This window comes from Calliphora vicina, chromosome 2 (assembly GCF_958450345.1).
Source record: "Calliphora vicina chromosome 2, idCalVici1.1, whole genome shotgun sequence".
NCBI classification, from domain to species: Eukaryota; Metazoa; Arthropoda; class Insecta; order Diptera; family Calliphoridae; genus Calliphora; species Calliphora vicina.
In genome coordinates, this window is record NC_088781.1 from 12165373 (window position 1) to 12177999 (window position 12627).

The 12627-nt window shown below is 31.5% G+C and overlaps 1 protein-coding gene across 1 annotated transcript in view; it reads right to left on the reverse strand.

Moving 5' to 3' along the window:
* Positions 1-427: 427 nt before the first annotated feature.
* The window catches only part of Pvf3 (PDGF- and VEGF-related factor 3), a 243493-nt gene continuing 231293 nt past the window's right edge, over positions 428-12627 (reverse strand). The window contains exons 4-5 of the mRNA XM_065501300.1: positions 798-1105; positions 428-704 (exon numbers count right to left, since the gene is read on the reverse strand). Of these exons, the coding sequence (XP_065357372.1) occupies positions 587-704; positions 798-1105 (426 nt within the window). The 3' untranslated portion in view covers positions 428-586. The remainder of the gene's footprint in view (positions 705-797; positions 1106-12627) is intronic.

The following is a 12627-nucleotide window of genomic DNA, read 5'->3' on the forward strand; positions in this document are numbered from 1 at the left end:
GTAGTAGAAAAAAGTTTACTAAAATTACTATTTTTTTTTGTTTTGTTGATTTTTCTGTTATTATCAATATTATTAATTTAAGTATAATTTAAATATTATGTTATTAGGAGGGAGCAATAGGGATATGCTGTTAATTATTTGTGGGTAAACCTAAAATGTTTATAGAAGATCTATAGTTATTTATAGTAAAATTAAGTTATAATATTAAAATCAATAAATTTTAAATTTAATTATTTTTTGTTTTGTTTCGTAATCGTTTAATAATATTAACATTATAAATATGAATGTATGTATTAGCTAAAAGTTAATTCATTAATTAATATTTGTTTCACTTTTCAAGTTCATCATTATTGTTTTAGAGTAATTTGTCGTTTTGTTTTGTATTTTTTTTTTGTTTAAACATTTCTTAAATTCAAAAAAATCTACATTAGTTAATAAATTATTTATTTTGTAATACTTTTAAGTTTAATAACATTGTGTTTCGTTTTGTGCCAACACACACAAAATATTTCCAATTACTTTTGCAAATAATCAGGTTACATTTCAAACAAATGCTTTATTCTGTAATAAAGCCAGCAAAAACCGCTCACCAATCCATATCAGCTGAGAGATGTCTTTCCTCCCGTCTAGGACAGCGACCATGTTTCTTAATATATTGACCGTATTCGCAGGTGGGCAATTTACAGCGGCCCTCTATGATACACCTAAAATAAACAAATAAACATGAGAGTTATTAAATTATTTACAAACAATTTTAGAAGATTTCTTTTAATTTGTAATTGCTGTGCGAAACTTACTTTCGATCATTCATAGAGAAATGCTCCATGCCTCTTTTCAGCCAATCACAGCCCATATTACCCGACGAACAGTCACATCGACAGTAGCCATCCTCTTGCAGTATCTTCTCAAACAAATTGGGACAATGGCAATTGAGCACAGTAGCCCGTCTTAGGAATGGTATTTGATTGTTTGCTATTAGATCTTTGGCACCAGAGCTGGCATACTCGGGTGCTCGTTGTTTCGATCGCTGGACACAGTGACATTCTGTGTGATTCACGAACGTTAATTTCTCAATTGAACCTTGTGTTTCATTAAGGCTGATAACCTAAAAATATAAAGAAAATAAATGAATTTGTATTATAAGTCAATAATTATTTTTTTTAAAAAAATTGTTGATTTAACATATCAGCAACGCTCGTTTTTGTATAAGTTTAAAATCAAAACAATTGCATCTTTATTTTAATAAAGGTCAGTTTATTCTAAAAAGTAAGAAAAAATAAATCAAAACATACAAAGACAAACCTATTCCAAAGTTTTTTGTGGAGTAGGGTGGTTAGTTCACTAACCAACGTTAAAAAAAATTATGATGAAAATTTTCGTTTCGCATAATTTTTATGGAAATCGAATATATTTTAGCACACCGACCGCAAAGTTTTGCAAAAAAAACATTGGCCAATAGATGCCATTTAACTATGTTTTAAAGACTATAGAAGGGGTGGTTAGTAAAGTGACCACTAAACCGCAAACAATTAATATATTGGATGCATGACTTAAAAATGCCGGAATTACAATAGATGTCGTAACTTTTGAACGCGGTTTTTGTTTTTAATAACTCAAACGTCATTTTGAAGAGTACATATCTGTCATTTACTCTCACATAGTTATTGAACATTATAGTGTAAACAACAACGTTTTTTTCTGCTTCGAAAATTTCGAATTTTGTACCACCGAAGCGTCACATGAGGGAAGTTTTGCTTTACTTCTTTAATTTGAAAAAAAGTGTCGCCTGAGCACTTCCATTACTCACCAATGCTTATGGTGAATGTGTTTCAAAGTGACATTTATACGGAAGACAATTATCGTATAATCCAAACAAAAAAGTAATAATTTTTGTCAAATTCAACAATATCTTGCAAAATCATTGGGAGCCACTCAATCAGCAATTCCAAAAAGATTGTGAGCAGCAGGATTCATTCAAAGCAGGGAAATAGGGTACCATAGGAGTTGAAGCCGCGTAACATTATAAAAAGATTCTGTATGTCTGAAATGCTGCTTGAAAGTTATAAAAGAAAATCGGGTTTGCAACGAATCATTACTTGCGATGGAAAATTGATCCATTACGATAACCCGAAGCGTAAGAGATCGTATGTGAAGCCCGGCAACCAGCCGAATCGACACCAAAGCCAAATATCCATGGCGCTAAGGTAAATCTCTGTATTTGGTGGGAGCAAAAGGTTCCTTTCTGTTATAAGCTGCTAAAATGTGACCAGACCATCACAGGAAGATGTACGGAACACAACTGCTTTGTTTGAAGCGAGCATTGGCCGAAAAACGCCCAGAATATTACATCATTACAAAGCTCGACCACATTTTGCAATAACTGTTAAAAAGTATTTGGAATGAAGTGGTTGCGAAGTTATGCCTCAACCGCTTTATAGTCCAGACGGGGCACTATTTGGTTTGATAGATGCAGAACGCTCTCTCTCTGGGATACCCTACACTTTGGAACAGAGTATCCGATATTGGCTTGCTTCGTTCTAGGCCTCAAAAGGTGAAGTGTTTTTATTTAGCTCGGAATCTATTTATAGTTACGAATGGTATAACCAACAGACTATACCGCCTATCATTATGAAAAGTTCTGAAGCATTCCAATTTCGCACTATTTTTACAAAATATTTAGATTCGTAGAAAAGAATGCTCAAGTACAATTGCAACTGCTACTTGATTTTAATTTTCATCATTTACATTTCCAAGAACTCATAATGCATATTTTCTCATTCTGCAAAATCATTAGAGTCCATAATTGAATGCCGTTAAAACTGAACCTAAATGCAGTTGCTTAAAGAAGTGAAATCAATATGCAACATTCATCATGTTTATAAACATGACCACCAGTAGGAGCTTCTACTTATCAACAATTGTTTGTAAGTATGGCAACACTAAATGTTTAAGCTGCTAACATTAACATCGAAAGCTCTAGAATTCGAATATACTAGTTTTGACCGTTAATAACAACCTAGGCTGTATATAAATAGTGACTGCGTTAGCAGTAGTAAGTCAGTTTATCTTAGGCGCTATTAGAGTTAACATATACTGTCTTGTACATTATGAAGTGTGTGTATTAAAACACAATGACTATTTAAACTGTTGTTGTGTATATTTGAATAAATATGGAGTTGTTACAAACTTTAAACTACTATACGGCTTTTATTTGCAATCAAAATTATACGGTTTATTTAAATCAAATAAACCACTGTTTCTAAAAGGTAAAATCGTATCAATATACTCCTTCCCAAAATGTATTGCTGATACAACAGACTTATGTCTTTTGCTTTTAGAACGAAATTATATTTTTGTGTACTCTAGCTACGAAATTCTTTAATTTCTATTGGATGTACGACTTAAAAATGCATAATTTTTTAAAATTTTTAAGTTTTATTTTGCAACATTTGTACAATATACATTTATTCAAAATATTTTTCATTGTTAGCTATGACCTTTTACCATCTTTCTGGCAACATATGGATTCCGAGCCAAAAGAACTGCTCATCTTTTGATGCCAAGAACGAATCAAGCCAATTTCGGATACTCTGCCAAAGTGATGCGTATCGCGGATAGAACGTTCTGCATCAATCGAAACAAATAGTAGTCGGACAGAGCATGGTCTGTACTATAAAGGAGGTGAGGCAAAATTTCCGAACCACACCATTCTAAATATTGTTTTTAACAGGTATTGCAACATGTGGCCGAGCGTTGTCATGATGGAATATTATAATTTCAAGTCTGACCGCATATTCAGGGCTTTTTCGGCCAATGCTCGCTTTAAACAAATAAGTTGCGTTCGGTACAGGTTCGCTGTAATTCTCTGGCCAGATTTCAGCACTATAATGTTCAATAAATGACAGATATGTTTCTTCAAAATGAGAAATACGTTATTAAAAACGAAAACTGCATTCAAAAGATATGCCATCTATTGTTAATCCCGCATTTTTAAGTCATATTTAGAGAGCATTAAAAATGCAAATCGGTTAACTTTTTCCAGTTCCTTTAAATACCTGCCTTAATTTCGCATGTAAATAGTAATTCTTTTTTTATTTTTTGTTTTTTATTTTAAACTTAATGATGATCTCAAGAGTGAATGAAAACAGACAAGGATTGAAACAATGCATAAAAATATTAATTCATTTATTTTTTATTTACAATGTCTTTGTGTGTTTGTTAATTTGATGGAAAAGTTTTATGGCCATGAGGTTCATAAAACTAAATGAATTAATTATGATGACAAAGGATATATGAAAACATGTTTGTTAAATAAATACTCATATGCATTACACTTGTTGGCAGCCAAAACAGCATAACACAAAAACTAAAAAAAAAAATCGAATAAAAATGGTTTGAACAACAATTTTGAAAAATATGTAAAAACTGAGAGATTTTCATATAAATATTGTAAAAAAACGTTTCTACATCTGGCTCTAGATATTTAGACCTAAGTCCTGATTCGAATCACCCAAATTTTCCATATTATTTTTATGATATTTCATATTAATTCTGAAGACCTTCGTCCTTATTTATGAATTAGTGCCTAAAATTGAAAGTTTCGGCAAAATTTATAAATTTCACATAAATTTTTAATCAATTTAAAACTATTTCTTTTATATCGATTAATTTTGCCTGAAAACAATTTGCGTTATAACCATTTTACCTCAAATGAACACTCTACAAGTAGAGAGTTTTTTTTTTTTTTTTGTTAATTAAAATAAAAGTATGTATTAAAAATTAGCACCATTTTTTCATTGCGCATATTTAATGTTGTCTAGTTTTTATGACTAAACAATGACCCAAATGACAATAAACTCTCTACTGCTGCACTAAACATTTGCCACAGTAGAGAGAGACACATGACACTGCTGCACCACACTTCATCACATCCATTAAATAAACACGACAACATTACACACAAAAAAAAAGCAGAAACCAAACAAATATGATGATGGCTGTGACTCTTGAAAGTGGCAGAAACATATTTGTGATGTGTCCATGTGTGGCATCATTATGAACAACAAAATGAACATTCACTTTAACGTCGCATTCGTCATCATTAAACGCATTTAAATAAAACATGTTGTAAAATAAGTTAATGAGAAAACAAGTAATTTGGTGTTTGTGTTTTAATTTTTTCTTTCTTTCTATTTCATAAGAAATTTAAAAATTTCATTAAATTAATGAATAAAATGAGTACATACAGTGGGGAGCTCAAATGAGTACATGTTTCTATTTTGTGCACTTCTTATGGAATAAAAATAAAACTAATAAAGCAAATCCAAAAATGTTTTCTGTCATTTATTTTATGTTTAATATGTAACAAAATTAATTACAATTCAAAACAAAAAACATCCAGTTCTAAATAAAAAAAACAGACAAAACTAAAATAACTCGCATGTACTCAATTTTGCACCCCACAATAACTTTAGGGAAGAATTGCATTTTTTAAAAAAATGTTCAAAATCCTTTATTACGTAAATAAAATTTTACATGCATTGGCATATTTTCTATCAATTTTTCATTAACTTTTTTTGGAATACTCTCTCTCTCGTGCTTAATCCGCTGTTAAAGCTCGTACAAATTGGTAGGAGTTAATCGGTATTGTTTCAACCGCCAATTCTCGATTCACCAAAAATTCTCAATAGGATTGAACTCAGGACATTGAGCTGATAACTGCATTAATAAGAAATTTTTCTAGGAACACCATTCTTTACGATTTTTGACGTGTGCATTGGGTCACCATCCTATTGAAAAATTACTTCTTCTGCAGGATTTTCTCTTTTATATACAAAAACGTGATGATGAGACTAAAAAATCGGTATGGTGAGTCTGCAAAATACGCAGATGGTTTTCTTTACCCATTATTTCATTGATTCTTTGCATTGGTCCAAGGTGGCACCATATAAAGCAACCCCATATCATTACCGTGTTTTACTGTTTCCTTACTGTATCACCAATTTTGAAAAAATCGGCGAAATAATGAGTTAAGAAGACTATCTGCGTATATTGAAGACTAATCATACCGAATTTATAGACTTGCCATTCCGATTTTGTAGATAAGAGCGCCAATCATGCCGAAGAAGTTATTTTACAGCAGAATGGCGAATTAAAGCACTCATCAAAAACTTTGAAAAATGGTTTAGTGAGCAAAATTTCTACCGAAATAGTGTCCAGTTCGATATACTGACCTCAATACGTAATCATCTTTGTGTTTTTCACATTCATCTTTTGACTTTGTAGATTATAACGCTTATCCTGCAGAAGAAGTAATTTTTCAATAGGATGGTGACCCAATGCACACGTCAAAAATCGTAAAGAATGGTGTTCCTAGAAAAATTTCTTATTAATGCAGTTATCAGCTCAATGTCTTGAGTTCAATTCTATTGAGAATTTTTAGTGAATCGTGAATAGGCGGTTGAAACAATACCGATTAACTCCTACCAATTTGTACGAGCTTTAACAGCGGATTGAGCACGAGAGAGAGAGTAATCCAAAAAAAGTTGATGAAAAATTTATAGAAAATATGCCAATGCATGTAAAATTTTATTTACGTAATATAGGATTTTGAAATTTTTTTTAAAAAATGCAATTCTTCCCTAAAGTTATTGTGGGGTGCAAAATTGAGTACATGCGAGTTATTTTAGTTTTGTCTGTTTTTTTATTTAGAACTGGATGTTTTTAGTTTTGAATTGTAATTAATTTTGTTACATATTAAACATAAAATAAATGACAGAAAACATTTTTGGATTTGCTTTATTAGTTTTATTTTTATTCCATAAGAAGTGCACAAAATAGAAACATGTACTCATTTGAGCTCCCCACTGTATATGCTAAAACAAATAAAGGGGCTCGAGATGACCCTAACATAAATTTTTATTGAAATTTTATTTTAATTGCTTAATAAATGCTTAATTATGATTTATGTATACAAAAACTACAAAATATTGAACTATGATTTCATTGGAAATGTCTAATATTCAAATATTTTACCCTCGAAAAATACAAATATGATGTTGGTATTTTATTAAATCTCAACAATATTAAAGAATTTTGGATTATGTTATGATCAATAACTGGGACTTAATTGAAATCTGTGAAATATTTCACCACTTTTCCCGATTTTTTTTTTTGTTTCAAAATTCGCTATATTTAAAATACTTTGAGGTTCATTTTAGCTGTAATTGCATTAAATGATCAATTCTAATATTATTTTTTTTCAAAAAAAAATGCACATAATTAATATTCCAATATTTGACCCATGACCTAAGACCTTAAAGTTCAACGATTTCGAAAAAAATTTGAAGTTATACAATGAAATTAAATGTTATTTTAACTTTCTTAAAAAAATCCATTCAAAATCTTTAATTTTATAAAATATGAGCTTTGACCTCTGACTCAAAAGTTTCAGAATTATGAAAAAACAAGTAAGAAAGTATGGTCCGTCAAGCCCGACCATATAATACCCTACACTAAGTAAAAGAGCAAAAACATTTTTCTTTTAAAATTTCAATAATTTATATTTTTGAGTGATTTTCGGAAGTCGGCCTTATATGGAGGCTATGAACAATTATGAACCGATCAACATGAAATTAGGTCGTGTGATTTATGTCTATATGAAAGTTTACTATGTTGAATTTTGTGTGTATACCAACATTATTAAGCGAATTATGCACGTTAAAGTGATTTTCGGAAGCGGCTCTATATGGGAGCTGTGACAAATTATGGACCGATCGTAACAAAATTTGGTGACATGAATTTTGTATATATAAAACTTATTTGGAGTGCAATTTGTGGAGATACATTTATAAATTAAACATTTATGACCGATAAAGTCCAATTTCGGAAGGACATTTGTATGGGGGCTAGGTGAAATAATGGACCGATTTCAGCCAGTTTCAATAGGCTGAATATGATTTACATGGACAGCCAGCCAACCAGACGGACGGACGGACATCGTTTAATCGACTCAGAAAGTGATTCTAAAGGTAGGGTCACACATGTCAAATATTTGCTCAAAAAAGCGTTACCACTTTTTTTTAGCACAAATTTGTTTGACGTGTTTACTCTTACAAGTGTTTTGTAAGATCAAACAGCATCAAATAAAATAAAACTAAATTTTTTGTTTTGAATCATCTTAAGTAAATTAAGTTTTTGAAATAAATAAAAGAATTCAAATGTATTTTATTTAGTGGTTACGTCTTTTCGGTTTCAACGAGCGGAAGATTGTGTGATTTTGACACGGAAGACAAAGATCGCCCATGTCAGCCAAACATGTTTGAAGGCAAAGAATTTGAGGAATTACTCCACGAAGATTGTTGTCAAACCCAATAAGAGCTTACAAAATCATTGGAAGCTACTCAATCAGCAATGTTTGCAAGCAGCAGGGTTCATCCAAAAGCAGTGAAATTGGTCATATGAATTGTAACTGAGAGATCTTGAAAGACGAAATTATGCTTGAAGGATATAAAAGAAAATTTTTGCATCGAATTATTACTTGCGGTGAAAAATGGATCCATTACGATAGCCCGATGAAGCCCGGCAAACCAGCCGAATCGACACCAAAGCCAAATATCCATGGCTCTAAGGTAATTCTTAATTTGGTGGGATCAAAAAGTCCCATCTCTTATGAGCTGCTGAAATGTGACCAGACCATCAACAGGGAATCTGTACCGAACGCAACTGATTCGTTTAAAACGAGCAGACATGCGCCCGTAATATTCCATCATAACAACACTCGGCCACATGTAGCAATACCTTTTAAAAACTATTTAGAATGAATTGGTTGGGAAGTTTCGCCTCCTACTATTTCTTACGATCTATGCAGAATGCTATCTCAGGGATACACTTCACTTTGAAACAGAGTATCCGAAATTGACTTGATTCGTTCTTGGCCTCAAAATATGAGGAGTTCTTTTGGCTCGAAATCCATATGTTGCCAGAAAGATTTGATTTTTAAAAAATCCAGACCGTGTCCAGTCCGATTACTAATTGATTCAATCGATGCAAAATGCTCTCCCTGGGATACGCTTCACTTTGTAACAGAGTATCCGATATTGGCTTGATTCGTTATTGGCCTCAAAAGATGAGCAGTTCTATTGGCTCGATATCCATATTGTTACGTTTTTACCTTTTAAAAACAATGGTTTATTTCCTTTAAATAAACCGGATACTTTTGATTGCAAATAAAAGCAGTTTGATAGTTTAAAATTGCAACAACCCTTCATTTATTCAAATTTACACAACATTAGTTCAAATAGTCACTCAGTGTTTTTATACGAAAACACGTTTATAATTCACAGTAATAGACACACTTAAATTACCCTTAATAATGTACAAGATAGTTTATGTTAACTCTAATAGCACCTACGATAAAACTGACTACCGATTGCAACAGCAGCCACTATTTATATACAGCGTCATCTTCCTTCCAGTAGCTTCATGAAAGTTCTACTTATACAATGATCAACTCAAAGCTTTTATTCAATGTTGTATGTTCCACAGTTATGTTAACTGTTGTTAATAAATAGTTAATTTATCCATTACTTTGACATCACTAAAATAACTAAATCCATGTAAGGACTACAATAGTTAATTGATTGTAAGGACTTACAGAAGCAGTTACCAGTAAAAACGGAATATATCGAATTAGTTATAATTTTGTTATATGAGAAGTTGAAAATAGCAGGTGAAATGGGAACTGCTTGCTCTACTTTGGCAAAACCAGAACTACTTCTGCTTAAAATATTTTTAAGTAAATGAGAATTATAAAGATTATTTGTACGACACGTGTATACGCAAATGTCTTATAATTAAGAACTTATAGAACAGCTTATAAATAAGTCATTATTAGACCTCTTGAGAGTAATGGAAACAGTATGTTGTAGTCATTGAAATTTATGTTATTCATAAATTCCAAGTCATTACCAAATTTTTATTGGGTTACATATTTAGTAATTAGCTGACTCTGAAAAGATTATGCGATGCCGAGCGATTGCGAATTGATTTTTAACTCAAAACTCAGATCAGCTTTAGTGGGTGGACTCAATACTTTCAATATTCCTAATTTTTTGTAATTTTGTAAAGAATTAAAAACTTCAGCTTAAAGTTTTGTTTCCCCTATAAAATTTAGCAGCAGTCTAATGTTCTCATTTCAATTATTAATGACAATGCTGGCGATGACGTGCGTAAAGTATCTGTGGTCTTTGTTTTTATTCTGTAATTCATAATAGTTCTATCAAAAAAAATGTCAAAATATTATTGTGCGTATGCAAGTGTGCGTGTAGTAACTGTAATAGCAGGCAAACAAATATTACTTTGACATTTTGTCTGTCAGTCAGTTGAAATATTAGTCATAATTTCATTTCGTTTATTCCAACTCTAGTCACAAAAACACATGTGTGGTGAGATCGTCATTGGTGGCGCTGATGTTGATGTTGATGGTGGTGTTAATGATGTTGTTTAATTTGCATTTTCATTTGTAATTGTACTTTTAGATGGATGTGTCTTATTAAATTTTGTCATTATATGGACAATTGCCTGTCATACATGTGGTTGGCTCAGGCTCAGCCAAAGCAATAAAAGTAAACTGTCAACACTTTATATTTGTCAGTTGACTCTCCTTCTTATGATGGCGGTGATGATGACGGCGATGATGATGTTAAAGCTGTAGATGACAATGTTAACTAATGATTACAGTTCCCAGCAGTTAAGCAAGTAGTCAATGTATCCCTTATAGAAAGTAATTGTCACTAATGTCTGACATGCATTACTCCAATCTATATATTTTGGGTCATTTGCCATGTATATGCTCTTTGTAGTGCAGAGAGAAGACAATTGGTTACTTTATACATCCCAGGTAATCTAGCGTGAAGACAATTGCCACTTAAGTGTCTCTAAGTAATCTAGAGTGTACTCACTTTAAACGTTTAGTGAGTAATTCGTACAAACTTGATTTATGCAAATTGTTTTGATATAATTCTCATACAGTTTAGTTTTGCTTCAGTATACTTATATTCCATGTAACATAGCGTGAAGTCAATAGTCACTTTATTGTCTCTTAGTAACCAATAGTGAAGTCATTTTGAACGTTTATTTTGTACTGCACTTTAGAAAGCAATTCATTGGAGAGTTGTCGGAGGAAGGTTTGTTTACAAGCAATCCTTTATTAGACTATGATGTCTATGATGTGTATTTTTTTGCTGACTATTTGAGGTGAATTATCACCCGTACATGTTAAAAAAACTAGTTATGTAGCTGATCAAGTAACCAGTTTGGTAGCTAGTAAGTTAACTGACTCTATGTAACCAGTAAGTGAGCCCAATGCGTTGACTGCTTTGGACCAGCTATCAGACAGTCTCATTTCAATCAAAATGGGTCAATTGACCCCCTGCTTAGGACATGCAGGTGTTAAAATAACTAGTTATATAGCTGATCAAGTAACCTGTTTGGTAGCTAGCAAAGTAACTGACGCTATTTAACCAGTGTGTGAATCCAATGCATTGACAACTTTGGACCAGCCATTAGACAGTCTCATTGTAATCAAAAAGGATCAATTGAACCCCTGCTTATGACATGTACGTGTTAAAATAACTACTCACGTAGCTATTGAAGTAACTAGTTCCCACCATAAATGATGGTTAAAATCTCTAGTTCGGGACTGTCTCCTAGAACTGCTGGGATGTAGTACATATCTTCATGTGTACGGATCCATATTATTGTTACAGTTAATGTTTGTTTTAATGAAAAGATGTCCAAACATATGTCCATTGGAATCTACATGACTGTCATATAAGTAACACAAGACATTATAATCACTTCATTAATACTCTCATACTCTGGCGTAGAGTATGACATTTGCTTTTGGAATTAGGTTACTTTGTCATATTTAAATAAATAGCTGACAAGTATTTGTGTTTGTTAGAGTGTAACCACCATATATTTCTATTAATATTGTTTTAATTATTTGTTTATGCTTTCATTTGTTTTACTTAATTAAGATATTCATGATATTTTAATTATTCTTTTATAATTTTGTTATAATAATTCGATAAAAATTTCAAATTTATTAAAATATTTGGCAAATTTAAGTTTGTTTTATTTTCAATTTTATATTTATTAAAAAAGTTTGGGGTTAAAATGTGGCTGGTATAAATATAATTTTGTTATGAGTTTAGTTTTCATAACAATTGTTCAATTTTAAATACAGACATATAATATGCCCCATAGAATATTTCCCAGCAAAAAAACATAAATTAGCCATGAATACAAAATGAACATAGCATAATGGGAACAACTAGAATCTCAGGAACAAACGCTTTTGGGTTAGTTTCGTGGCCTGTCCCTGGTGCCAAATTAACCCATCTTAGACCAACTGAATGATGATGTCACAAGTCTCTTATTTATTAAATTTAAATGCACTAGAACCTTTAGCTACACCCTTTGAACCAGTCACGTAACCAGTTCATTATCAGTTTCCTCTTCTCTAGATTATTATTAATTGTTTTAAGTAATTTTGCTGGTTTATTTTTAAAATAAATGTTCAGTATTTATTAAAACTACCATAAAACATAAATTTGCTTTCTA